The 24,048-nt window shown below is 53.8% G+C and overlaps 7 protein-coding genes across 7 annotated transcripts; 3 read left to right on the top strand and 4 right to left on the bottom strand.

Moving 5' to 3' along the window:
* Window positions 1-26: 26 nt before the first annotated feature.
* On the top strand, window positions 27-1,336 carry HMPREF1541_00387 (uncharacterized protein; the record flags this gene model as incomplete). Its single annotated transcript, XM_008712693.1, has 2 exons — window positions 27-817; window positions 868-1,336. 2 exons carry the CDS (start codon window positions 27-29, stop codon window positions 1,334-1,336), a joined length of 1,260 nt encoding a protein of 419 aa, XP_008710915.1.
* A 557-nt stretch (window positions 1,337-1,893) lies between these two features.
* On the top strand, window positions 1,894-8,916 carry HMPREF1541_00386 (uncharacterized protein; the record flags this gene model as incomplete). The annotated part of the gene is made up of 2 exons (XM_008712692.1): window positions 1,894-2,613; window positions 2,665-8,916. The coding sequence occupies 2 exons, from the start codon at window positions 1,894-1,896 to the stop codon at window positions 8,914-8,916; spliced, it is 6,972 nt and encodes a 2,323-aa protein (XP_008710914.1).
* A 1,009-nt stretch (window positions 8,917-9,925) lies between these two features.
* On the top strand, window positions 9,926-12,815 carry HMPREF1541_00385 (uncharacterized protein; the record flags this gene model as incomplete). The annotated part of the gene is made up of 3 exons (XM_008712691.1): window positions 9,926-9,980; window positions 10,027-12,579; window positions 12,631-12,815. 3 exons carry the CDS (start codon window positions 9,926-9,928, stop codon window positions 12,813-12,815), a joined length of 2,793 nt encoding a protein of 930 aa, XP_008710913.1.
* A 390-nt stretch (window positions 12,816-13,205) lies between these two features.
* On the bottom strand, window positions 13,206-13,997 carry HMPREF1541_00384 (uncharacterized protein; the record flags this gene model as incomplete). The annotated part of the gene is made up of 4 exons (XM_008712690.1): window positions 13,206-13,567; window positions 13,688-13,697; window positions 13,764-13,815; window positions 13,909-13,997. The coding sequence occupies 4 exons, from the start codon at window positions 13,995-13,997 to the stop codon at window positions 13,206-13,208; spliced, it is 513 nt and encodes a 170-aa protein (XP_008710912.1).
* A 1,543-nt stretch (window positions 13,998-15,540) lies between these two features.
* Window positions 15,541-17,300, bottom strand: HMPREF1541_00383 (uncharacterized protein; the record flags this gene model as incomplete). The annotated part of the gene is made up of 3 exons (XM_008712689.1): window positions 15,541-15,971; window positions 16,059-16,204; window positions 16,354-17,300. The coding sequence occupies 3 exons, from the start codon at window positions 17,298-17,300 to the stop codon at window positions 15,541-15,543; spliced, it is 1,524 nt and encodes a 507-aa protein (XP_008710911.1).
* A 609-nt stretch (window positions 17,301-17,909) lies between these two features.
* On the bottom strand, window positions 17,910-18,630 carry HMPREF1541_00382 (uncharacterized protein; the record flags this gene model as incomplete). Its single annotated transcript, XM_008712688.1, has 2 exons — window positions 17,910-18,124; window positions 18,174-18,630. The coding sequence occupies 2 exons, from the start codon at window positions 18,628-18,630 to the stop codon at window positions 17,910-17,912; spliced, it is 672 nt and encodes a 223-aa protein (XP_008710910.1).
* Window positions 18,631-19,347: 717 nt separating this feature from the next.
* On the bottom strand, window positions 19,348-22,652 carry HMPREF1541_00381 (uncharacterized protein; the record flags this gene model as incomplete). The annotated part of the gene is made up of 3 exons (XM_008712687.1): window positions 19,348-21,452; window positions 21,499-22,416; window positions 22,469-22,652. 3 exons carry the CDS (start codon window positions 22,650-22,652, stop codon window positions 19,348-19,350), a joined length of 3,207 nt encoding a protein of 1,068 aa, XP_008710909.1.
* Window positions 22,653-24,048: the final 1,396 nt, after the last annotated feature.

The following is a 24,048-nucleotide window of genomic DNA, read 5'->3' as shown; positions in this document are numbered from 1 at the left end:
CGCTCTGCTTGCGCACCACAGTAATCATGGCGACTACACCACCCCTTCAAATTGCACAAACACCCACCACTCCTCCTACTCCGCTTCATGGCGCTGCCTACGACCGCCCTCCTGTCAGGCAGTCCTCGCGCATAAGAAATCGGGCAGAGTTCCAGGCAGGATCGACCTCATTCAACACTGGCGCTGTGTCGACTCCTCGAAGCAAACGAAGAATCACAACGCCCGACTCGCCTGACCTGCCGTCACAATCCTCCTTTGCGCCTCACCTAACACCTAAGAGGACTGCTCGTCGCGTCCAAGTCGTTTCACCCGACTCGCCCAACACCACAACTTCCCCTCCAAAATCCTCGAAACCCTCCAGCTCCACCTCCAGCTCGCACCTTCAACCTTTCTTGTCATCCACGACCACACTTTCTGAAGGCATGCTTCCCACTCCCATCAAGACTCCCAAAAAGAAAAAGGTCTCCAACATTAAGCCTGCATCGAGAGCGCTTTTCCAAGACTCCACGGTCCAAGACGAGATGGCTTTCCCCAGCCCACGCAAGAGCCGCAAAACCAAGCGCTACAATGGGTTCTCTCTTGAGAGTTTCCGTGCCGAAGATGGCGACGGTGAAAATATTCAGATTTTCACCGACAATCGCGACAAGGTTCCCGAGGTCGACCCTAGAGAGTCTAATCCCTTTATTGAGCCACCTCAGGATACGCGAGTCAAGCCTGTGACCGGTACCTCCAAGCGCCGCAAGGTTAGATCTGTGAAGCCAAAAGATCCCCAAGTTGAGGAAGCTATCAAGAATGATGAAGGCATGGTCTACGTCTTGTAAGTCGCGCAAATACTCGATTTTGAAGCATGCACTAATCTTCGAACAGCCGAGGCAAGAAAGTCTTCCGCCGTTTTGATGACCAAAACGAGGAAGAAGAGGAGATCGACGAAGATGATCTCGGTCTACTGGGCCACGCTTCGGATGGCGCTGAGCGCGTTCGACCTCTGAGAAGCCTGACTCGCAAATCCATCAAGCCTACTCGCCTGTTTCAAACCGAAGATCAGAAGGCCGCACGCCAACGTGAGAAGGAGGAAGAAGCCGCGACTGATGTTGAGGAGCATTCGTCTGCAGAGTCTTCATCTGCCGTCAACCCTGCTACTGTGGTCAAGCCTTCTAAATCTGCTGGTAATCCCGCAAAGGGGAAGACCAGCCCGTTCGACCAGTGGGGACGAGCCAAGAAGCCGGTCAATGGCTCTGCCTCCAGATCGTCTAAGCGCACTGCGGGCGATGCATTTGACAGAGGCTCCCCAGAAGCAGGGCCCAGAGCATCTTCGAAACGCAAGGCTTGTGTTTAAAGGCTCTTCAGAATCACGATTGATGGGTTTCATGTTTCGAGCACAAAACGACGCTCACTTGGATGCGTTTGCATTACGAGTATTGCTCCAGTAGCTTGTTGGTCAGAGTTGGGAAGCTGTGCACAGTCCTTCTTAGACGATTCTTCGATAGCAAGCAGTCCACTGCATTAATGAGATAAACCCCCCATGGAGGATCTAGACTCCTCGTAAACATTGTATTTGCTCCAATCAACCCCCAATGTTTCGTGGCATGATGTTCAGGCACATCTGGTCGTAAGGCTGATGATCGACCAATCAGCGCCTGCCATGCAACCTCTGTCCCGGAGAGGAATGTCTGCCGGGAATTTGGGCATGCGCATCGCGGCTTCTGGCAATCTGCACAACCTGCCCCCATACATCCTCTTGCCCTTCACTTCGTCCATGTAATTCTTTTTCGAACTCAGCCATTCCCCTCCCACTGTCCCTCTCGACCTCTTCCCCCGACAGTCGATGGGTTCTCCTCCTATCTTGCCTTTTGAAATATTCTCGATTCAGCCTCGAGACATGATTGCTTCCATATGAGCTACGACAAACCCTCCTCCGCTCATTGGCATTCCTCTTTGGCTCGATCGTCAAATAAACAAGATAAGGCCGACCCAGCCTCTACTGCGCATAACGTCTGGGGACAGCCTCCCCGCTTATCAGGTAGTCACAGCAGTCTTAAGCCCCTTGCAACTTCAAACCTATCTCCATCTGTGGGGACAACAGACACGCGAAGATATCCTCACCAAAGCGACGCCGACTCCATCGCCAACTTTCCTCCGCTCTCCGCTGTATCGGGTAATCGCTTGAATTCCTCGAGACGGCCAACTCCACCGACCCCATCTCGAAGTCAGTCACCGGTTTACGGTCTTCAAGCTGGCGCAACCCAGCAATCAGCTTTTCCCATCCCCCGTCCCTTCACATCACCTCGATCGAGAACGATCAGCCCGCAACACTCAGCAGGCGGTGCCTCCTACTCTCATCAGGGCCCTGGGGCCGCAGGTGGCGGTGGTGGATTCAGCTCGGGCCCCAGGAGCGGCGCATATTCGCCCTCCCTCCACGGACCTGGAGTCAACTCTCCTACGGCTTTTCACTTCGAACGCTCTTCGAGTATCTCATCCAACCCCAGCTCTGCTGTTAGCGGACAGTCGTCCTTGTCCAAAATTTCAGCGACCCAGGTAGTACTCCTGGTTGATACAATTACCGAGAAAAAAGGTCCTGCCGAGTGGGAAGCTAAAGCTGAAAAAATCAGAAAGGTAGGTCACATGCGTCTTCAATTCTCGCTCATGCTGACATTCTCGCGTTAGCTCCTCGATTCCAACGGCATGGAGGTGTTTACCCAATTCTTTCGCCGAGCGGTGTCTCAAAATGCTCCCGCGATCTTCGACGACCGTGAGCCTGAACATGGCAGCTACAAGCTTCTACAGCAAGAGATGGATAAGGTAGCCCAAGACTTTGAAGAAGCCTCCAAGATTGCCGAGGCGATCGATTCCTTCAAGGATGACATCTTCAAAGACTTCGACCTGGCAAAGTTCAGCTCTCATTTCTTCGCATCAGACCCGATCTCACATGTCCTCCTTGCAATCGCCTTCACACGATGCACGCGCCCAGATCTGCGCAACAAAGCCGACAAGATCCTGTCCGAAGCTACCATCCGTTGTGTACACAGTCTGTACGAAAGCAGAACACAGCTTCAGAAATACCATCCCAAGAGCATCGCTGCGATCATCGAGTATATTGCACTCGTTGCCACTTTATCAACCCCGGATCAGAGAACTGACCTGTTCTGGGCGATCGGAACGCGCTACGACAGCCAAAGTATGGATATCCCAGGAGATATCATTTCAGCGCTACTGCTTTTGCGTTCTCCGTCTGATAACCAGAAGATCGCCAAGAGCCTGCTTCGAACAGGCACCAAAGGCACTTCATCAAAGCAGGCTGTTGAGGGTGTCTTGCACGGCATTGGCTTGAACAACATCAATGATGCCGAAGTCGCACACGCCATCCTATTCATGGTTTTGGCTCGGTCTCAAACATACGACATCATCAACTTCATCAGCACTGTCAAGAGCAAGTCGAACAATGTAGCTGTCGATTGGCCTCACATAATCAACAGTCTCGATATGCCTGGCCTTCAGATCCAAACCGATAGCTTCGTGCAGCTCTTCAAGGCTTTCAGATCAATCGCCCTCGAGGACTCCGACTTCGATTTACAGAAGCTTTGGGGTGGCCAATGGCAGAACCCTCTCACTCAGATCCAGTTTGTACGGGCTTTTCTCGCAGCTCCAACGGAAGAGGTTGGGCCTTCACAGATCCCCAACTTTCGTGCCTGTATTTCGAGCTCAGAACTGGCTGGACTTCCCGATGCAAGCAAGCAGCATCTCGAGGATCTACTGAATACCCAATTCGCATCTCTGGACGCCTTGAGCGCAGTATTCGACATTCTCCTCACCCAAGACCTCTCAGCCGAGGATCTGGACAAGACCGATGTTCTGAATGATATTTATCAGCATCATCCAGTAGTGTTTATCTTGTCTTTGATCAAGCTCAAGAACAAGTCGTGGACACCAATGCAAGAGAAGTTCGTTCATGAGTGCTTTCGGCAATTTGTCGAAAAACAGAGACCCGACTCTGCAATCGTCTTGGAGTCACTCTATACCCTCAGCCCTCAATTCACTTTCGACCTTTGCGCAATTGTGTTCCAGCAAGATCCTCGTGAGACGGAATTTGTCTATCAACGAGCAGAGGAATTTGGCTGGACGCAGGAGTTCCTAAAGCACTGGTCGAATCCTCTCGCTCTGGACATGGCTTGCATGCGCAACAAGCTGGCTCCGGATTTTGATCTGGATAAATATTTATCGGATGTGGCTGAAGGCAAAGGTCACGCTCAACTGGGCATGATCCTTTGCAAATATGTGCGTATCAAGGCCGATGACGAATATCGCGTTCAGCGTGAGCAGACACTGCCGCAATCAGTTCCCTTGAGTTTGGCAACGGTTCACACTCTTCTTGAGAAGCTTGAGGAGCTCACCGATGATCGTGATCTTGTGGAGGCTGCACAGACAACATGCCTGCAGACCTATCCCCGATTGATGAACTATGGCGCTGGACACGACCAGATCTTGGAACGGAGCTCTGAAGAGAGGGGCAACAAGCTTCCCGAAGAGATCGACCGCCAGATGTCTGAACTCTTCGGCCGCATGTATCGCGCCGAGCTCAGCATTCGCGACATGGTCACTGAGATGAAGAATCTCAAGACTTCCTCAGACCCCAACGACCAGGATTTATTCTGCTGCATCGTACACGGTTTGTTCGATGAGTACGTGTGCTACAGCGAATATCCAGAAGATGCTTTAGAGAAGACTGCACTTCTCTTCGGCAACATCATCAAATTCAAGTTGCTTCCCTCTATCCCACGCGACTACGGCCTAGTTCTCATCTTGAGAGCAGTGCGAGACAATCCTCAAGAAAGCCTGATGTGGCGGTTCGGCATTGAGGCGCTTCTGCAGATCAGCGATCAGCTTCCGGAATGGCCTGGCCTGTGCAGCCTTCTCCTTCGGATTCAAACCCTTCGTCATCCCGAGATCATACAACGCGCGCAGGAGGGTCTCCAAAATCAGCAGGCTGATGGTGATTTCGACGGTAACGGAGTTGTGCCGCACACGAACGGTGACGGCCTCGACTTGGGCAAGGCTGACCACGGCCGTGCATTCCGGTCTGTTAACGCCGACCCACCGCCGTCCAACATCAGATTCCAAGAGCCAGACCGTGCATCACAAGAGAAGGTTCTGTTTGTGATCAACAATTTATCCAAAGACAACATGTCAGCAAAAGTTGGAGATGTCAAAACTTCGTTGTCGCCTGAGAACTTCCAATGGTTCGCTGCGTACTTGGTTGAGCAACGTGCCAAGCTGGAGCCCAATAACCAGGAAATGTACTATCAGTTCGTGGCTCTCCTTGAAGACTCTTTCCTTATGTCCGAAGTCCTTCGGGAGACCTTCGTCAGCATCGTCAAGCTAATGAACGCGGAGACCACTGTCACCAACTCTACTGACCGGACACAACTAAAGAATCTGGGTGGCTGGCTCGGGTCGTTGACCCTGGCACAAGACAAGCCGATCAAGCACAAGAACATCTACTTTGTCGATCTGCTAGTAGAGGGCCATGAGACCCAAAGACTGGTAATGGTCATTCCATTCACCTGTCGGGTTCTCACCCAAGGCGCGAAGTCGATGATTTTCAAGCCTCCTAACCCATGGTTGATGGAGATTGTTGGAGTCCTGAAGGAGCTCTACGAATTCGCCGATCTCAAATTGAACCAGAAGTTTGAGATTGAAGTGCTGTGCAAGGAACTCAAGCTCGACATCAAGAAGATCGAGGCTGCTAGTGTCGTGCGCGATCGAACGCAGCCGGAAGAGGAGATTCCGACCATTTCAGCTCTGCCTGTTGAAGGCCTTGAGAACTTCGACGATCTTTCGCTCAACGGAGCAATGAATCGCGGTGTTCGCGAGCGACTCTCTGCTGCGGATATCATGGCTACTTTGCCAAATCTTGCGGAAGTGCTGAAGTACCCTCCACCCTCTGGTACACCCGCCGATCAAGCAGTTATTCGAGATATCATCTACCGTGCTTTTGATCAAGCCATCCAGGAGATCATTGCACCTGTCGTTGAGCGCTCCATTACAATTGCCTCCATCTCGACTGCCCAACTCATCGCAAAGGACTATGCTCTGAATCACGATCCCGAGCAATACCAGACTGCTGCTCGACACATGGTGAAGTCTCTTGCTGGTAGCTTGGCTCTCGTTACATGCAAGGAGCCGCTGCGCATGAGCATTACTAACTGGATCCGTCGTCCTCATGATGATATTCAAGAACCCATCATGCCAGAGGGCGCCATTCTCATGTGCGTTAACGACAATCTTGACACTGCGTGCAGCTTCGTTGAGACTGCTGCTATCGAGCGTGCAATTCCAGAGATCGACATTGTTATTTCACAGGAAGTCGAAGAGCGCCGCCGCTTCCTGGCAGAAGGTAGTGGCCGAGATTTTATCAGCAGTTCAGCCAATGCCACTGTCAATAGATGGTCGACCTGGATCCCCGAGCCGTACAAACAGAGCCTTGGTGGTCTGAACGAGTCTCAGCGAGCTGTGTATGAAGAATTCGCGCTCAGAGTGCATGGAAACAACATCAGCCATACGCAAAATGCGTCCACGGATTCGACTGGTCGCCAGATTCCCGATATCCTGCAGGAAACTCTTGCTATGCCGAATCTCTCTACTCCTGCGGATCAGCACGTGATGCCTCACCAAAGCCCGCTGGCACCTCACGATGCTAGGGTGCTCGCAAACTCTTCTCAACCACGACTTAACGGTGTCAGTGACAATATCCCACCCCAGGAGCGAATTTCTCTTCTGGTCGAAGACCTGCAGAAGGCTGCGAAAAGCTCAGATGCTAAACGCTTGAAGGTTATCGACAAGGACAGTTCCATCTTCCAAGACTTCCGGCAGATCCTGATAGTCATTACATCTTCAACCAGACCGACTGCTGATCTGCTCGCTCGGCAGATTGCTGAAAAGATCTGTAATATCTTCGCCACGAAGCCTCCCAACAATCCACTTGAGGCCGAAGTTCTGGCTTTCCTCTTGTCGAAGCTCTGTCAACTTTCTGAGCTGATCATCCGGGATGTGCTTCGCTGGATGACCAACAACGAGTCTATCCTGCTCGCCAGTGCCAATGTTGTGGCCGCTCTTGTAATCGTCGGACTGATGGACTTCAGCCGTGTAGACGCCTACCTTGCGGATGCTCTGAATCAGCGACAGGTCCCTGGTCTGCAGATGCTGTCAGATCTCATGGACCAGACCCTCTTTCTCGACGAGCCACAGGCTCTACGCGCTGATTTTGCCAACAGTCTGGTGGCCATGTCGGCCTGGATCAAGGAGGACCCCGGTCTGCAGATTGCAGTCGAAATCAACCAGAAGCTGCGCGTCCACGGAATGTCGGAGCTTGTTACGGTCGCGGTGTCCGACAAAGCGAAAGCCAAGCAAGATCAGATGCGCTATATCTTCGACGAATGGATCGGCATGTTTGAGAACTTGCCCCCGGATCCAAGCGCCACTGGTGCATTTCTACGTGATATGCACCAGGGACAGATCATCAACAACACCGAAGATATTGCCGACTTTCTCCGCATTGCTGTCGACGCTTGCATAGAAGCATTCGAGCGCGAAGCATCGAGCAATCGAGGAAGTGTCGACAACGCTTTTATGCCGACTGATGCGTTGGCCCGGCTACTGGTTGTACTTGTCGTCTTCCAAGGCGAGACCAATGGCGCAGTTCAAATGAGTAAACACGCATACTTGGAGTCGATTCTGTCTCTACTGGTGTTGGTCGTCAATCATCATCAAGTCATGCATGGCGTTCACTTCCACCAGCGCGTTTTCAACCGCCTGCTAAGTACCATGCTGTATGAGTATGCACCTCTCAAGCTCGAGGAAACGTCCGAGCATGACCAAATGATGCAGGTCTTCGGAAGTACGCTGAAGTCGCTCCAACCCGCATGGTTTCCAAACTTCTCCTTCAGCTGGATGGGTCTCATTCTCAACCGCGTGCTTGTTGTTGGGTTGTTGAAGCCAAGCAATGCTGCCGGGCAGATCATCTACCGGGATCTGATTGGACTGTCGCTCAGTTATTTCTCTGATTCCGTCCGCACTGGAGTACCGCAGCCAGTACTGGTCGACATGTTCCGAGGAATATTCAGAAACATGCTGGTCCTCCATCACGACTTCCCAGAGTTCCTCTGCACCAATTATTCGTACTTGTGCAGTCGTGTCGCATATGAAGTTCCTCAGCTGAGAAACCTTATCCTGACTTCGCGTCCCGCAGCCTACCAAGACCTACCAGACCCGATGACTCCTGGGCTGAAAATCGAGCGCCTAGAGGAGATGAGGAAGGAGCCAGAACTGGCTGTGGACTTTGCTCAGATTCTCCGAGATGAGAAGCTTGTTGACGCGATTGACGCTGCGTTGAAGAAGGGCGATATGGAAGCTGCTATCAAGCAGATCAACACTGCACTTGGTGATCAAAATAAGCCTGCGACCATGGCTTCGCCGCTCAAGAGCATTGAAGTCTTGAATGCTCTTGTGCCGTACGTCGGCCAATCAGCTTGCGCCAATGACGGCAGGTTTGATCCCGCCGGCACGCATGCTATCTTCCTCACGAAGCTGGCTTATGCGCTAAGCTACGAGCACCGCTATTATCTCGCTGGCTCGTTCATGGATCAAATTCGATTCCCCAACACCCACACCGACTACTTCTGCAAGTTATTGCTCAACCTTTGGGGATCGGTCAATGTCACGGACCAGCAGCGAGAGCTCCGGGAGCCGCTCTGTCGTGCGATCTATGAGCGCTTGGCTGTACAGAGACCGCACCCATGGGGGTTGACTATCTTGGGACTGTCTCTGCAGCAGGACACAAGCTTGGGCTTCTGGGATGTGGTAAGCCAGGAGAGCACGATGCATCAGCGCATGCAACACGCCGTGCGACAGGTGAGCGGCTAAGCGCACCAACCCGAGTCAGTCGACAGGCCATTGGAGCCACAACGGAGAAAAGAAAACTTAAAGCAAAGAAGACGATTAATTGCACCGCATGATGGAAATGACATGGCACAACAAGTACTTATTCATGGCTGTCTGGGATTGCGGTTATGGAAAAAGCGGGCATGTATGAATAGATGGAGGGTCGACTGAATGGACGCAGTCGTGCTCTCCGGGGTTCCATGACATAGTCTGCGCGTTTCGGAAGGGGATGGTGTGGGAAGACCAACTGACTCCTGCTGACGCCGCTGTCATGCTGACTGCGTGGCCGGGTGAAGGTCAGGAGCGGAGGCGTGGTAGTGTACTTAGTAGGATAGAGCTTAATCGTGTTCACAAAAGTCTTACTGAATGTCTCATGCGTCCTACACGAGGAGAGGTGATGGGAAAAGAGGACTCTGTGACTTGCTGTGATTGTCACGGGTCTTGGAGTCCTGGTCTGGGTCGTCCTGCCAGTCGAATGGAAGGTAGGATTGGCGGCGGCGAAGAGAAGATGCGTGGCTATCAACATTGGGATTTTGGCAGGCAAAGAAACGACTCGGAGACCAAATCCATGTACAAGTTCGATCTTCATCTCGCGCATCTCGGTATGTCCATGTCGAAAGGTATATAGCACGAGCGTCGAAGTCATGGAGCTGCTTCCACTATGGCTTTGCCAAGGCTTGGGAAGGCTTACAGTTTGCAGGGCTGCGGCAAGCGCGATGGTGGGGGTGCCTCCCCTTCGTTACTGTAGCAACGACCTCATCAACACATTGGCACGTCACCGCCAGCTCCATTCTTTTGGATACTCGTCTCCTGCGATCGCTTATTGAACATTCGAGCGTCTTAATTGTCCCGAGGCTTTGTGCGTATTCCAACTTACTAGTGCGACTGTTGACGGCCGCAAAACACCAAACAAGCTACAGCTGCGAAGCACCGCCCTGTTACCGACCGACTGCCCTTCTCGAGCGCGAACATTCTACCAAGTGCTGGCACCATGCCGGCGGCCATGTCAATCGCGGGAGATGCGGGCCCAAAGGTCCCCTGCTCCTGTATGTCAAGTTCCTCTTCCAAAGACTCAATCACTGACACTTACAGTTGCGAACAACTTCTGGGGTCGCGAGGATGCCGGAGTTGATCCCCTCTTGACTCGTATGGTGTCCGGGAAGACGACTAATGACGAGATTCGCTCGTTCTATTCTGCTAGAGCAGCCATTGAAGAAGATTACGCGAGAAAGCTGCTTCAACTATCAAGAAAACCGCTCGGTAGCGTCGAGCAAGGCACGTTGCGAGCCGGTCTGGACGTCGCTAGAGGCGAAACTGAAGCAATGGGAAAGTCACATGCTCTGATCTCCCAGCAGATGAGGTCAGAGTGCGAAGAGCCGCTGGCGGCTTTTGCCAGTGGTATGAAAGAACGACGAAAGATCGTCCACAACGGTATCGAGAAGCTATTGAAGACCAAGCAGTCCCAGACTGCCCACGTCAACAAATGCCGCGATAAGTACGAGCAGGACTGTCTTCGTATCAAAGGCTACCTTGCCCAAGGACACATGGTCATGGGTCAAGAAGAGCGCAAGAATAAAGCCAAACTCGAAAAGACCCAGATCAATATGGCCAGCAACTCCAACGAGTACGAATCGGCCGTCAAGGTGCTGGAGGAGACTACCGGTCGATGGAACAAGGAATGGAGGGCTGCCTGCGACAAGTTTCAGGATCTAGAAGAGGAGCGTCTCGACTTCACCAAGAACTCACTCTGGGCTTTTGTGAACATTGCTTCTACCGTCTGCGTTACCGACGATGAATCATGCGAAAAGATCCGGCTGGCTCTGGAAAAGTGCGAAGTCGAGAAGGACATCTCTAGCTTCATCAAACTCTGTGGAACTGGCCAAGTCATACCCGACCCTCCCAAGTACATCAACTTCTGTCGAGGTGACGTCGATAGTGCATCCGAAGTCTCCCAAGACGACGACGATTACACAGTTGCCCAGTTCGCCAGAACCACCAACCCGGCCTTCAGGTCTCATTCTTCTCAGCCTGCTGCCGTCACCGAGCCCGAGGCTGTGCAAAGATACTCAGCAGAACCCGAGGAAGCGCAGCCCGAGGAGCACATCACTCCTGTCAAAGCTAATAGCGGCCGACCGGCGCCTCTGAATTATCGCTCAGCCGATCCAAATGTTCCTCCTGATTATTCGCCTAGCCAGCATGGTCCTGTCAGCTCTGTTCCTCACAACCAATACCCAATGGAAGGCATGACCCAGTTCTGCCGCGCAGATGGTCCATCTCGAGCCGACACCGTACCTTCTTCTGTTGGCGACCGACCAAGCAGCAGAGATGATCACAGTGAATATTCCAACCCGAGCTCTTTCACCAGCGCCGAACCCATGTCAGGCAAGACTTCTCCGGTGAAGCAGGCCCCCATCAATGGCGTCGGACTGCCGGGAATGGCCTCACCCGAAAAGTCAGTACAGAAGAAGAGATCGGGTTTCTTCTCCAACAGCCCTTTCCGCCGCAAGTCTAAGAAGGAGAAGGAAAGTGATGTCCAGAAACGAAGCACATGGAATCCAGCCTCTACCTCTCGCATCAATCTGAATGGCTCCGACATCTCAACTTCTTCGGCACAGTCGAGCCCGACCAAGAACTCAGGACGGAATCTCTTCAATCGGAACGCTGCAAATATGGCACCTGAGGGCGAAGAGCCTGCAGACCCCCGTGCATCTTTCCAGCTCAATGTTGGTAACAATGTTTTCGACGTTGGCAATCCTGACAGCCACCAGTCTACGCCGCGTGCATCATCCAACCATCGTCCTGGACGATTCAACCAGCCACCTAATCCGGCTGGATCAGATGTCTCCAAGGATCCCATCGCTCAAGCTCTGGCAGACCTCAAATCCTCTTCCAACGGCGGCTTCCCATCCAAACAGGCCAGCACCCGCCAAGCCGTTGATCGCTACCATGGCGTAAAGTCACCAGCCCCAGACTTTCAACCCTCCGATCGACCTGGCCTCAGCGCCGAAGGTCGTGAGCGTCTCCATGCTCAAGGCCGCACGCCACCTCCGGCATATGATCTCGGTGGCCCTACACCGTCGGCAGCACCTAGCAGTCACGCTCGAAGCCAATCTTCTGTACTTGGTGTTCCTCAACCCGCTCATACTCGGAAAGAGATGCTTGATCGCTCCAAGCAATGGGGCTCTGGTCCACCAACAACGCAGAACACGCCCTCACGACCTGCTTCTCGTAACGCCATGGCCGATGGTCGGCGCTCTCCTGGTCCAGGTATGGTTCCTCGTGCCGCGAGCCCCCAACCTGGATATGGTGGCGCTCCGCAAATGCGTGCTCGTTCCCCAGGACCTGGTATGATGCAAGGTCAGCCACAATCATATCAGCGCGCAGCAAGCCCGAACCCATATGCGAATGCGGGGTCCAGACAGAGAGCTCAGAGCAACGTGCGTCAAGGCTCGGGGATGGAGATGCAGCTGTCCAGTCAGGATGTCGCACGTTATGGTGATGGCGGCAGTGGTCGCAGCCGAGCCCAGATGAATCGCCCGGGAAGCAGCTATGGCGACTATCATCAGCCACAGGGAAACATGGGGCGGACTAGAAGTAAAAGCATGGGACCGCCGCCGGGACGAGCGCCCCAGGTGCTGTATTATGGTAAGTTCAAGAGCTCCCACGAATAAGCGACCGATCCTAACCACTTCTCAGCTCGAGCGATGTATTCGTACACGGCGGCCATTCCAGAGGAGCTTACTTTCGCCAAGGGCGATATTCTGAGTGTCGTGAGGCTCCAGGACGATGGCTGGTGGGAAGCCGAGGTGCGGGAGAGTGCGAAGGGCAGTCGAATCGGTGGCCTTGGGCTTGTGCCGAGCAATTATTTGCAGCGGTGCTAAATTGAGTCGACAAACAAAGAGCTCTGGGGGCAAGGATGAGGACATGTCTGAACCAGATTGGAAGACGGTTTCGAGCGCACAGTGCACAGCTATACGGCCATCAGAGTGAGCATCACTAGTGAGTCGAGGAATTAACGTTGCATGGAGTTTGAGGAGTTGTGCACATACTGTAGGATCATACTCATCAAAGTCAAATTTGATTCAGGAGCAACCTATGAGACCAACAGTCTTCGTTTTCCCCCTTTTGGTGATCTACCTACATCACCGTATCACGACCCCCCCAAGTCGATGGCATGCCCCCAATATGATCCACCCCGGCCAGCTTCCCACCCTTCCCTCCGATCCATCCTACCACGCTCACCACTACTCTCCTACCAATCACCTCTCAGATCACCACCCCCAAGTCCCAGCGCCGCCCTTCATCGGCCCCTCCAACTCACTCGTCACCCAGCCGCCATAAAAATCCCCGTCCTGCGGCTGCACCCTCTCCCCGTCCACGAAACACTCCCACGGCACGCCACTGGCATAGAAACTCAGGTAGCCCTTGATGGCGCGGAACCCGGGCGTTGGTTCTTCGTAGGACCAGATCCGGTTGGAGACCGAGTTGGAGGCGTTGTCGCTGGATTTGTGGTTGTTGTGCGTGAGGTTCCAGTATGTGGCGCGGCCCTTCCATTCGCAGAGGGAGGATTTGTTGGGGATTGGGGTGAGGGTGAAGGTTGCGGTGGGGATGACGGTGGGGGGGATGTAGTAGGCTGGAAGGAGGGGAAGAGGAGGAGGGGGTTAGTGTGGGTGGTGTGATAAGAGAGAGAGAGAGAGCGCGAGAGGGACGGGGGGATGTCGGAGTGGGTGGAAAGGAGAAGGTGGAAAATTACTTGGAGGGTGCTAGAGGGAGAGAGACGAGCTGGTATTAGTAAAGCTGACTTGAAGGGGTGGTGGAGGGACTGGTACCGTGGTCTCTAACGCCCAGTATGCGTCTTTGGTGTCTGCGACTATTTCATTGCTGTGACAGGTCAGATGTTGGATAGTTCCATAGCAAGAGGAATAGAATTGACAGCCTCGAGGGCGAGCGAGGAGTGTAGGTAGGCTCGCTTACTTCCATTTGATGACCAAATGCCGAGAGGTCTTCTCCAGCAACGGCGGTCGGGGGAAGTCGTGCACGTTCAGCTTTGCCTTTGTACTCATGGCAGCAACCTGTACGAACTTGGACAGTCGCATCAGATAGTGTGTACAGAGGCGAGAGAGGAGCACGTTGTCTGTCAGCGTGCCATACTCGATGATGCCATCAGGGAGCGCATAGTCTCAATTAGGTTTAGCTTGTGCTGACTTGCCAAATACCTCTCGACTTCATTCGACACCCCTTTGTCCCATCGAACCTTCCAACTACCCTGTAGGCACAGATGTCTGGAACACCCCAGCCTCATCTCGTATCCAACGACTTGTGTCGTTAGTTAGGCACTGATTGGGTGCTGACATCGCTCCTGTGGCCCTTTGCCTTCCTTCTCGCAGTAGAGACACAAACCAGAAACGTCGTCCGGGCCCTTGACCGCCACAGCACGAAACACTTCTGCCATAGGGAAGCTGCAGAGCTGCTTGCAGTCGCTGCATGGAACTTCGTCGATCTCGGAAATGCTTCGAGCCAAGGTCTCGTGGTGTCGCAGAGGGCGGGGATTGTGGTCGAAGCTTCCATAGATTCGACGACACATCGATATACTCGTTCCTCCAGGACTCGAAGCTCACTTGAGCGGCGTTGCTGTAGCCAGTCTACATCCTGATCAGCGTGCACCTGCCATATGAAGAGTTCGAAACGATAGGGCCATACCGAAGAGGTCCGCCGGTACAAATCCTGGTAGCTCCTCCTTGCACTTGATGCTGAGCTCGTTCTTCTCAAAATGAGTAAAGCCGTATTTTGTGGACCTCGAGAACAACATAGCATCTTTTGTGACGTACACAACGTAAATGATGTCTTGCACTTTAACATCCTGGTCCAGAAGGGGTTTGACATCGGTCTGAAGATGTTGAGCAAAATACTCGCGAAGAGGCCAAGAGAGCCACGGGCCCATCTTCTCGGCACATCCGGACCGGTAAGTAATGGCAGTCATTGCAGGAATGTTCCTCGGCGATAGTGTGTGCGGACCAAAAGCTTGAGATGCTTGCGCTATCTCCGTGTCAGAGGACAAGTATGGGTCCGAACGGAACTACAAGTGTAGTAAGGGTTGACACAGTTGCAAAGATCAGAAATTCGACTGTCTTCCAATTTGGGAACCAGCCTCTTCATTCACTGAGCAACATGCGGCCGAGGCTGCGGTGTTACAAAGGCCAGGCGCTTTCACTTGCCCAAAGACAACAGACCGTACGGCACTTCAAGGCTCTGGGGAAAATGTGCCAGCCAACAGAGACGGCAACCTCGCTGTCTCTACAGCTCCCTCATAGAGAAGTGGCCACCCCTATCTTCAATAGAGCCTTTCAGATTGTGGGACGAGCTAGTCTGAAATTCTGGGCTCTACCATGTGTACTATCGATGCTCTCCCATTCTCCGCGTCTGCGACTTGGACGAGACTGCCAAACCAAGATTCTGTGCTGCTGGTCCAACCGTTCTTGCTAGAGCATACGAAGCGATCCCTTCCCCCATTCAATTATTCCCCCCACAAGCCAAAGTCGATGCCTTGCATTCTGCGCAGTCACTTCGCCAGCTTCACTTGTGACACCTGCTAGTATCGATGGGCATCTATTCTTCGTGCTCACACGTCCACGCCTCGTCCTTGTCCATCCTCAAACCCTTCTCTCCATCCCTTACACATCGCAAACAGAGACCCTCCACCCCCTCCTTACTCTCCTCCACCGCCTGAGCCAAAACCTCCCGAACATCCACCGTGCACCCTCCCTCACAGCCCTTGCTACACTTCTTAGTACTCTCCGGCATTTCCTCGGCCGCCTGTTCGAGACCGTCCCAGACGTCTGCCAGGCTCATCTTCGTGGCCGCCAACTCGTACGCGCCGTCCTTGACTTGACAGAGCTGGAGCGTGTAAGTGGCGAGCTTTTCCATGGCGCCGTTGCAGGGATTAAGACTCTCCACCTTGCTGTGGATGGCTGTGACTGACTTGTAGGCGTCTTTTTCGAGAGCCGAGAGCGTGGCACGGCGTTTTCGATGAATGTTGTCTGTCAATGTCAGTTCTGAGGCATCATCAGAAGCAAAAGGTACGAGGGAAAAGTAGCATGGCCGCTCAGTCTGAGGGCTGGACTTACCCAGAAGTGTGGCGGGCACGACGCGCTCTAAGGCACCGCTGATATCCTGGTTCCATTGACCTTTATCGAAGTGGACCAGTGCATACTCGGTGGCACGGCGGAAGAGAGTCTCGTCATCGACGACGTACGCGATCGCAATGGCATCTCTGTCAATTCAATTGGTCAGTGACAAACATTCACTGCCACCCACCTGGTTGCCCTGTCCGCCTATTCCCTAGCCCCCACCTGCCTCATTCACGCGCCATTCACAGCACCACAGATATCACGACGACGCAAGAGGCAAGGGGGAACTTACAGGACCGTTAAGCCTCTCGAGCTCAACCCTTGCTCATCCGCCTCTCCTCTCGGCCCGAAATACCGCCACAACGGCATGGCGCAATGGCTTTTCATGCCTTTCGCACAGCCCAACTTCTGCGCCAGCGCTACCACTCTCGGGAAGCGACCCATCTTGCCCTTGTCGCCCTTCTTCCCTGCATCCGCCTGGCGCTGGGTCTGCACCATTTCATCGACGACATCGTACACACTACTCCTGCTGCACACCATGACACACCAATCAAGAAACGCCGCACCATCCCAGTCGCCGGGGAGTACCCATGGGTTGGCCTGGGTATAAATCTGTTCATTCGAGACCGCTCCAGTGCGTTCGGCAGAGAACAGGTCGCGGAAGAATGGAGAGTGCAAGGTCAAGAGGAGGGAGTGGACTCGTAGGAGAACGATCTTCTTGTTGGTGTTCGAGGTGTTGGCAGTCTCCTCGGCAGCGGCAGCTGTGGGGAGAGCGACCTGAATGACGGCGTCACCTCGAGGGCCATCCGGAATGATGTCGAATATGGGTAGGGGAGGTATCGGTGGCTTGGCACTCGTGGGCAGCTTGGGTGACTGTTTCTGGAGGGTGTGAATGGTCGCCGATGCGGCACCGGGATCGACCTTGGGTTTCTTCCTTGGCGGCTGCGCTGGCTCGACTGGACTGTTCGGTACTCTAGGCGACATCGTGTGTAGACCATGGTTGTTCGGCTGTTCCATCATATGATCTTGTATGCGATTCGGGTTCTGGCGATGGATTTGGTTAGGATTGATGTGAGTCGGAGGAGCGGAGTGAGGCTGCGGCGGTGGCGGAGTCCCGATCTGGAATGGATGAGTCGGACTGTAACCGGCGGAGAGATAGAGAGGTGCCGAAGGTGTGGTAGATTGTGGAGGCGTGAAGGGCGGACGAGGGTGTTCGTTGCGGAAGAAGTTGTTAGACATGACAGGAGATTCGGAGAGTCAGTAGCTTAGCCAAAAGGAGTGCTGAAGTATGTGAGGTGAGTAATGAGGTGAAAAGTAAGAGTGTCAGGGAAGACCTTGGCCTGGCCAAGATGCGGGAGTGGCAAAGAGTGGTGTCGGAAGATGCAGAAAGGATGAAGAAATACAGCCAGCTATGTAGCTCCGAGGACACGTCTGGGATTCACCATGACTCCGCCACACGCAGACCCGGCCGAATAAGTGGCAGTCACTTCCACCAGTCTCTATGTGCTCGTGAAGGCCCGCTGAGGTCGAGCACAGCAGAATAGGCATTCGAATGGCGTGACTGGCCCCCGTACCGCAGAACCTGACTTTGGCACCTCAGACAAGGAAAAAAAGGAGTATGCAGCCTCGCGCCTGGTCTTGGCAGTGGCTTGCTGGCCTGCCTTGTCGCCGATCTAGGGCGAAGCAATACACACACACACACATATACACACGTCTGAACCATGTTTGCTATGATTTTGAATCTCATTATTCGATATTCGATGGGAATAGCTTGCTTCGTTCTATGGGGAGAATCATGAGTCAGCGCCTACAACGCGGACGCTCTGACTTGGCACACCCATGCTCGCACTAAAGCCGCCGGTATGTATGTATTGTCCCATGCATGGTCGTCGGTATCGGTGAAGCTGTATTACCAATAGAGTGGTAGATACGTCCAAGTCGCCGCTCTATTCGGGCGCAGGGCGGGTCATGGGACATCAGGCAAGGGGCAAAAGACCCCAGGTGCTCCAGCAACCACGTGCGACTGCCAGTAAGAACACGGGCTTGAGCGGCGATAAGACCATCTGGATAAGTCAGCAAATCTATTGATCTCTTTTTGACTTCGTTCCATACCACGGAAATCGGCAGGCATGATCTGCACCAGCGGCGACCGTGCAGAGTACCTCCGGACATCAATCGAAGACCCGTTCGTGAGTAGAAGTTCCATGCGGTCTTCGAAACGATCGCTATCATCGAACGATAGGCACATGCAAATCGCCTCCATCAGCATCCTCAGATCGGGTAGCGCCTTGTCAACATAGGTCTCTAGCCACCGCACCCAGACCGGGGTGAGCAAGTACCGAAAGGTCTCGAAGCAGTCGTACTTGTCGCAAGCCAAGAGGATCGCGGGAAGGTGCTGAGCGTCGCTTTCGTCTGGGTTCTTGACCTCCCAGTGTGCGAGCTGGAGCATCGGCTTCATACCATTGGAATCATCTTCGGGAAGCTGTATCGCAGTGTCGACAGTGTCATGGGGTACCTGACCTTCGGCGAAATTCGAACCAAGCATGGCTTCAAAGACCTTGAAGACCATGGCGACAGCAGAAGGAGGGGAAGAAAGCCGGGAACGCCAACTTGAAGTAGGAGAGAGCTGAACCAAGAAGGCTCAGTGAAGTCAGCGCGCAGTGTGTGACTATGAGCCGAGAGCTGCCCAGAGCCATGTCGCGCCGTCTGAACGTCCATCTCAAACTCACTCCTGCCTCACCGACCACAAAGAGTGCAGCTGCTGCACAAGACACGAGGAGGAGGAGATGCCAGGAAACAGCCTCCGGCGGAAGTGGAATGTCGTTTCGCTCTGATTGCACTGCACTTGGACTAACGTAAACTCGCGCCGTCACAGAACCATCTCGTCATCACCTTCCTCTTCTTCCTCTTCGTCGCCTTCGCATCATGCCGATGATAGAACTCCCAGTATGCGATACAACTGAGGCCGGACGGCTGACCAGCCGCCTCCCTCAGAAACTCCTCATTCGGTGCCGCACTCGTTGCCCCCCATCGTAAGCTCTGTTGATTCATACGTAATAGCATATCCCATATCTGAGACACCGGGTCTGCAGGTCTCAAGCTGATGATACTAAGACCAGCATGGTCTTGACATCGGCATCGTTTGGACGTGCGGACCGCGTTGTTCCCTCCATCGGTTGGGGTCTGTGGTTGCCAGCATGGCAAAGACGATCGCGATTCCAACCGATCATGAACAGATCAATTCATGACATACCTTGCTTCATCGCGGCTTGGCTCTGACATTCCATCACACATCGCAGCCCTTAACCGCACCACCTCGAGTGACACTGTCACCATCGTCCGCCGCACCTTCACCGCTGCCTTCCCGGCTGCGCTCTTTCTCTTCCTTCGTTTTCCAAAACATGAGGCCCATCTTGATCCTCGACCTTTTCCTGCCGATTGTGCGGGTGCTAGATTTTCGATCTCGCCCTTCTCCTTCGGGCCCGTCACTTCCATTGATCATGTTCTGGTAATCCATCTTTCCACTAGCCAGACTTCCACTCTGCGTGCTGCTGACACTGAAACTGCTTCGCAAATTTGGACTCGTCATATTGAGTGGCGCAGAGATGGCTCGAGCGCGCTTCGCCTCAAAGTCCTTCTTTTGTTTCGTTGGTGGTGAGTCTTCACTCTTCTCCGACATGTAACTTGTTGCCTCCGTGCTGTGGCTGGGTGTTAGGGCGTTCGAATCATGATTTGTAGATCGCACAGGGCCACTGGGCGTGCTCGCCTCGCTCTCTGGTATGCGATCCTGTGCTTCTCGCAATGCCTCCTTCTGCTGCCTCTTCGCAACTTTGTCAGTTGGCAAGCTCTTCGACATCTCCTCTGGCGTTTGATATTCCTTCTCCGGGTCGAAATGCCTCACGGGTTCCTCATCAGGTCTGGAGGTGGCGAATGAGAAAGACGACAGAGGTGGCGAGGGAACGTGGGACGCATGGTTCAGCTCCGGACTCTCCGTGACTGGCAGAGCGGCACTACCAGCTCGCATGGACACAGCCTGGTCTCTTCGAGTATCGTGGAGCTCTTCCGGAGAGGTGGTCCCATCGTGCCCTGTGCGCGCACGGTTCGGGTCTTCATTTTCACTGCTTCCTGAAAACCCGGGTGCGTTGAACGCAATCCCGTTACCATCGTGAGCCCCATTAATCGCTTTGTCTCGGGAAGATGGCCGGCCGCGAGCTGATTGGGCTGAAGATCTCCGAGAGCCTTCGTTGCCGATAGGCATCGCCACGCCCGCCACCGCTTGTAGGGAAGAGCGACGAGAACCGTCTTTAGGCGTTGTCTGGCCGTGCTCTGCGCCAGTAACCGAAGCACCTTTTCCGGTAGATCCACGTGGTGACTCGGTCTTGTTCGCCAAGGGTGACGACGGAAAGTAACTTGTCCGGTCTGCATGTTTCCTTGCACTAGGACTCAGGCTTCTTGGACTCACTTGACCTCCATCTCCGAATCCCGTACCTTTGCGGATGATTGCCTTCATTTTTTCTTTTTCGGCACGGGTGAACCAGACACCTTTGTTAGTCAAAATCTCATCGGCCGCGAAGCTCATGGCAGGTATGATGTCGGCAACGTTAGCGAAAAGTGGATGTGCGAAGATCGTCATGAAGCCAATCTGCCCGTTGGCGAGCTTGAGCATATTGCCCAGTTCTGGCGGACCGCCGAACAACGTCGTCTCCATGCCCACGGCCGATTCCATCTCGCCTTGAGCAGCAAACTCTTTCTGTAGAAGATAGGTCCATTTCTCGGCCACAGACCATGGCCGCGCAACATTGCTGATATCGGCACACTTGATCAATAGACCGCAGGTGAGGATTCGGAAAGACTCGACGTCTTTTGGCGACCAGCCATCGGTGGCCTTGCTTTCGTGTATTCGCTCCTGCAGATTGCCAAGCTGCTGCATATAGTCTGAGTGCACACCCATGTCCGTTGCGAGAATCGTACTGATCATGAGTTTGCGGATGGCCTTGTCATGAAATGCTGCTGGCCAGTGCCTCCGTAAGATTTGAGAATATGCAGCACAGTGGAAAGCCTCCAGAACAGACTGATCGTTGTACAGCTGGGCCAACGGCGCATTGAGCTTGACCAAGAACATGTTGTTAACGCCAGGATGACCAACATCGTGGCCAATTGCGGAGATAAGCAGCGTCAATGCCTCGAACGAGCCCAAGAGCTTGGCTACCGGAGACTTGTTTTGAGCTTGCGGTGGCTGGTCGGCGCCGTTGGGATACGGAGGGAGCGTTCCAATCTGAACAAGGAAGTGAAAAACTGACTGCAAAACATCGACAGCATGGCGGAAATTATGATACAGCACAAAGGAGTTGTATGCGACGCGACAACCTTGCATGAAGCGAAGCAGATTGGCTGTACGAATTAGCAGAAGGTCACCAGCCACGGTGTGATAACTTACTTTTGGGCAGACGCCACTCGTCAAGCTCCGGTAGTTGGAGTGCATGATTAAGCATGAAGTAGCCCGCATAGACCAGCTCATCCTCGGAGAAGTTGTGGCCATCAAAGCCCCATTGCCCAATAGCCTCTGCAATGGCGTTTTGTCGATGCTTTTCCACGTCAAGACCACGGTGTTGATAGTCCTCAATAACATGTTGTGGGTCGCATATACCCTTCAATAACTTTTTGACCATGGCTTCTCGCAGGTAAGCATAAGGTTGCTCTTCCTCGACACCAACCCAAGACTGCTTCCGCTTCCGCGCAGAAGCCATGAAGCTCGCCTCATCCTTTTTCGCATTCTTGTATATTCGGTAGGCGTGGACTGTTAGTCCCATGATGCCTGCCTTATCGAGAGGACTTTTCACAACATCAACTGCGCCCGCCTCCAAACATTGCAGCATTAACGCGGGCTCAACAAAGTCTGAAGCGTCTTCTAGTGGTACAGGCTCCGTCTCGCTGCCGAAGGGCGCTCTGGAGACACTACTGGTAGGGTTTTGCTGAAACGCAACATCGTAAGAGTCTTTGCGTCGAGGTTGTACAATCGCCACCGGTATTATTAGCTGGACACCCTCTTCAACTTGCAAGTCCGATGCTATCCGACTTAGCAGTTGAAGACCGTATGACTCGTCCGATTCGGAGGAGAAGGTTATTTCGCGCCGCAGTAGTGTCGGCGACGGTGGGGGCGAGTCAGGAGAGACCGCGGCAGCTTCGGGCAACCTTGGTGGAGTTTTGAGCTTGACATGGGATTCAAATCTGGATTTTTGGCGGTTTTCGGTGCCTACGTCGAAGCAAGCGATGATGGGGGTGCACTCGGCTTTGACCTGGTCGTGCAGTTCCGAGAGTTTGGTTGAAAATGATCGGCCTGAATGGCACACGAATACTAGGAGGTGTGGTTAGTCTGGCTGGCGCATGAGAGGAGTAGGGGAGCAAACCTTGGTTGAATACAGTCAAGAAGGCATTTACATTAGCTTGTAGGTCAGGCGGGAGTTTCGAGAATTCATGATCGGGAGAAGCCTTTTGGGGGGTCGCTGGAGTGGTAAGGCCATCTCTCGAGATCCACCTCTCGGTATTGAAGCGGTCATCAATGTAGATGACTCGACACGCCGCGGGGTCCATGTTTCTAGTCGGGTATAGCCACTGTACTCGAGGCTTTGAGTAGTGGTAGTCAGTGTCACCGCAGCATTCGGGCTAGGTGCCCATACTGGACAGTTGTTGGGCGTCGGGAGCTGTATGAGCGCGAAAAGCGCAGCTTGGGCGTTGTCGCCACCTGGTATGTTCAATAAAAGCTGTTGATACAAAATGCAAAGTCGGCCCTACACTTGTCGAGCACACGCGCCGCACGAGGCGGTGTCGTGCGGAAAGCGCTTGCGGTGGGCTGTCGAGCTTCAGATCTGGAGCGGGAAGCTCGTAGGCGAATAATTGTGGGGAGGGTCGGAAGGTGTTCGAGATCGCACGGAGAAGCGAGAGGTCGGGACGACGGACGCTTGGAAACGTCAAACAATCGAGTTTGCGGCAAGCTGCATGTGCAGTCGAGAATAATGGGAGGACAAGGAGGCCAAAAGACGGCGCAGGTGGCGGTCCAAGCAACAATGCGAAGCGGGCGCCGGTGTGCTTACACGAAGAGCAACAATCGAGGTCGGAACAAGCGAGGTGCTGGCGGTCGCAGCTTTCGGGCAGTGTGGGAGATGGGAGAGCTGGAACAGGGAGTGCTTGTGGGTTGAGCGACCGCAGTATCGACAATCTTGTCGAGGAAGCAGCAGTGAGGAGCGAGCATCGAGCAGCGAGCAGCGAGGCCAGCGCAAGAAGCAGTGACCAGGCTTCGCAGAAGGAAGCCACCAGCCAGCCCTGGCCAGCAAACCGTGGGCTCTAAGTGGATAAGCAGTTGCGGAGGCAAAGCTACGCGAACTAGAGACCACGGAGCCGATGAATCACAGGTGTCGCTGAATTGCTTGGGGGGTAGGCTAACGCCCTATGGGCATAGTCATAGCAGAGTTTCAGCTGTGCTTTCAGTCTAGCACGCCCATGAAGCCAAGAGGGGTAGGCCCATGATCATCTGCTCCAGTTTCTCTCCAGGGCTTCCGCTGGTTCCACGCCTCTTCTAGAAGTCCTGCTGGCTTGGTGCCTGCCCCTCGCTCACTGGCTGGAGGGGCGGGATGCTCTCCCTATCGTCAAAGGGGCCGCACACCGACTGGACCAGGCCGGCACGTGTCCTGTCGCCCTGTCTGTCAAAGCTTCACAAAATCTCACCACAGAATCTAGAAGAACGCTCGGCCTCAGTCAGATCACGGCGTACTGCGAAAGCGCGTAATTTGCATACCCGCCGCTCGCCGAATCCGTCTTGCTGTGTAGCAGTCACCTGGGCCTGGTTCGAAGTCAGATGCAGCATCGAAGTTGGCTGATCACTCGCCGAATTCGAGTGCAGATCCAGCCACAGAGCCTGGGACCGTGCATGATGCTTGCATATTCATCTGTGGTGCCTGGGGCGGGATCCCTGACATCAAAACGGCCTGGG

Source organism: Cyphellophora europaea (assembly GCF_000365145.1).
Source record: "Cyphellophora europaea CBS 101466 unplaced genomic scaffold supercont1.1, whole genome shotgun sequence".
In the NCBI taxonomy this organism is placed as follows: domain Eukaryota; kingdom Fungi; phylum Ascomycota; class Eurotiomycetes; order Chaetothyriales; family Cyphellophoraceae; genus Cyphellophora; species Cyphellophora europaea.
Note: the sequence above shows the minus strand (reverse complement) of the source record. Positions and strands in the feature narration are given on the sequence as shown.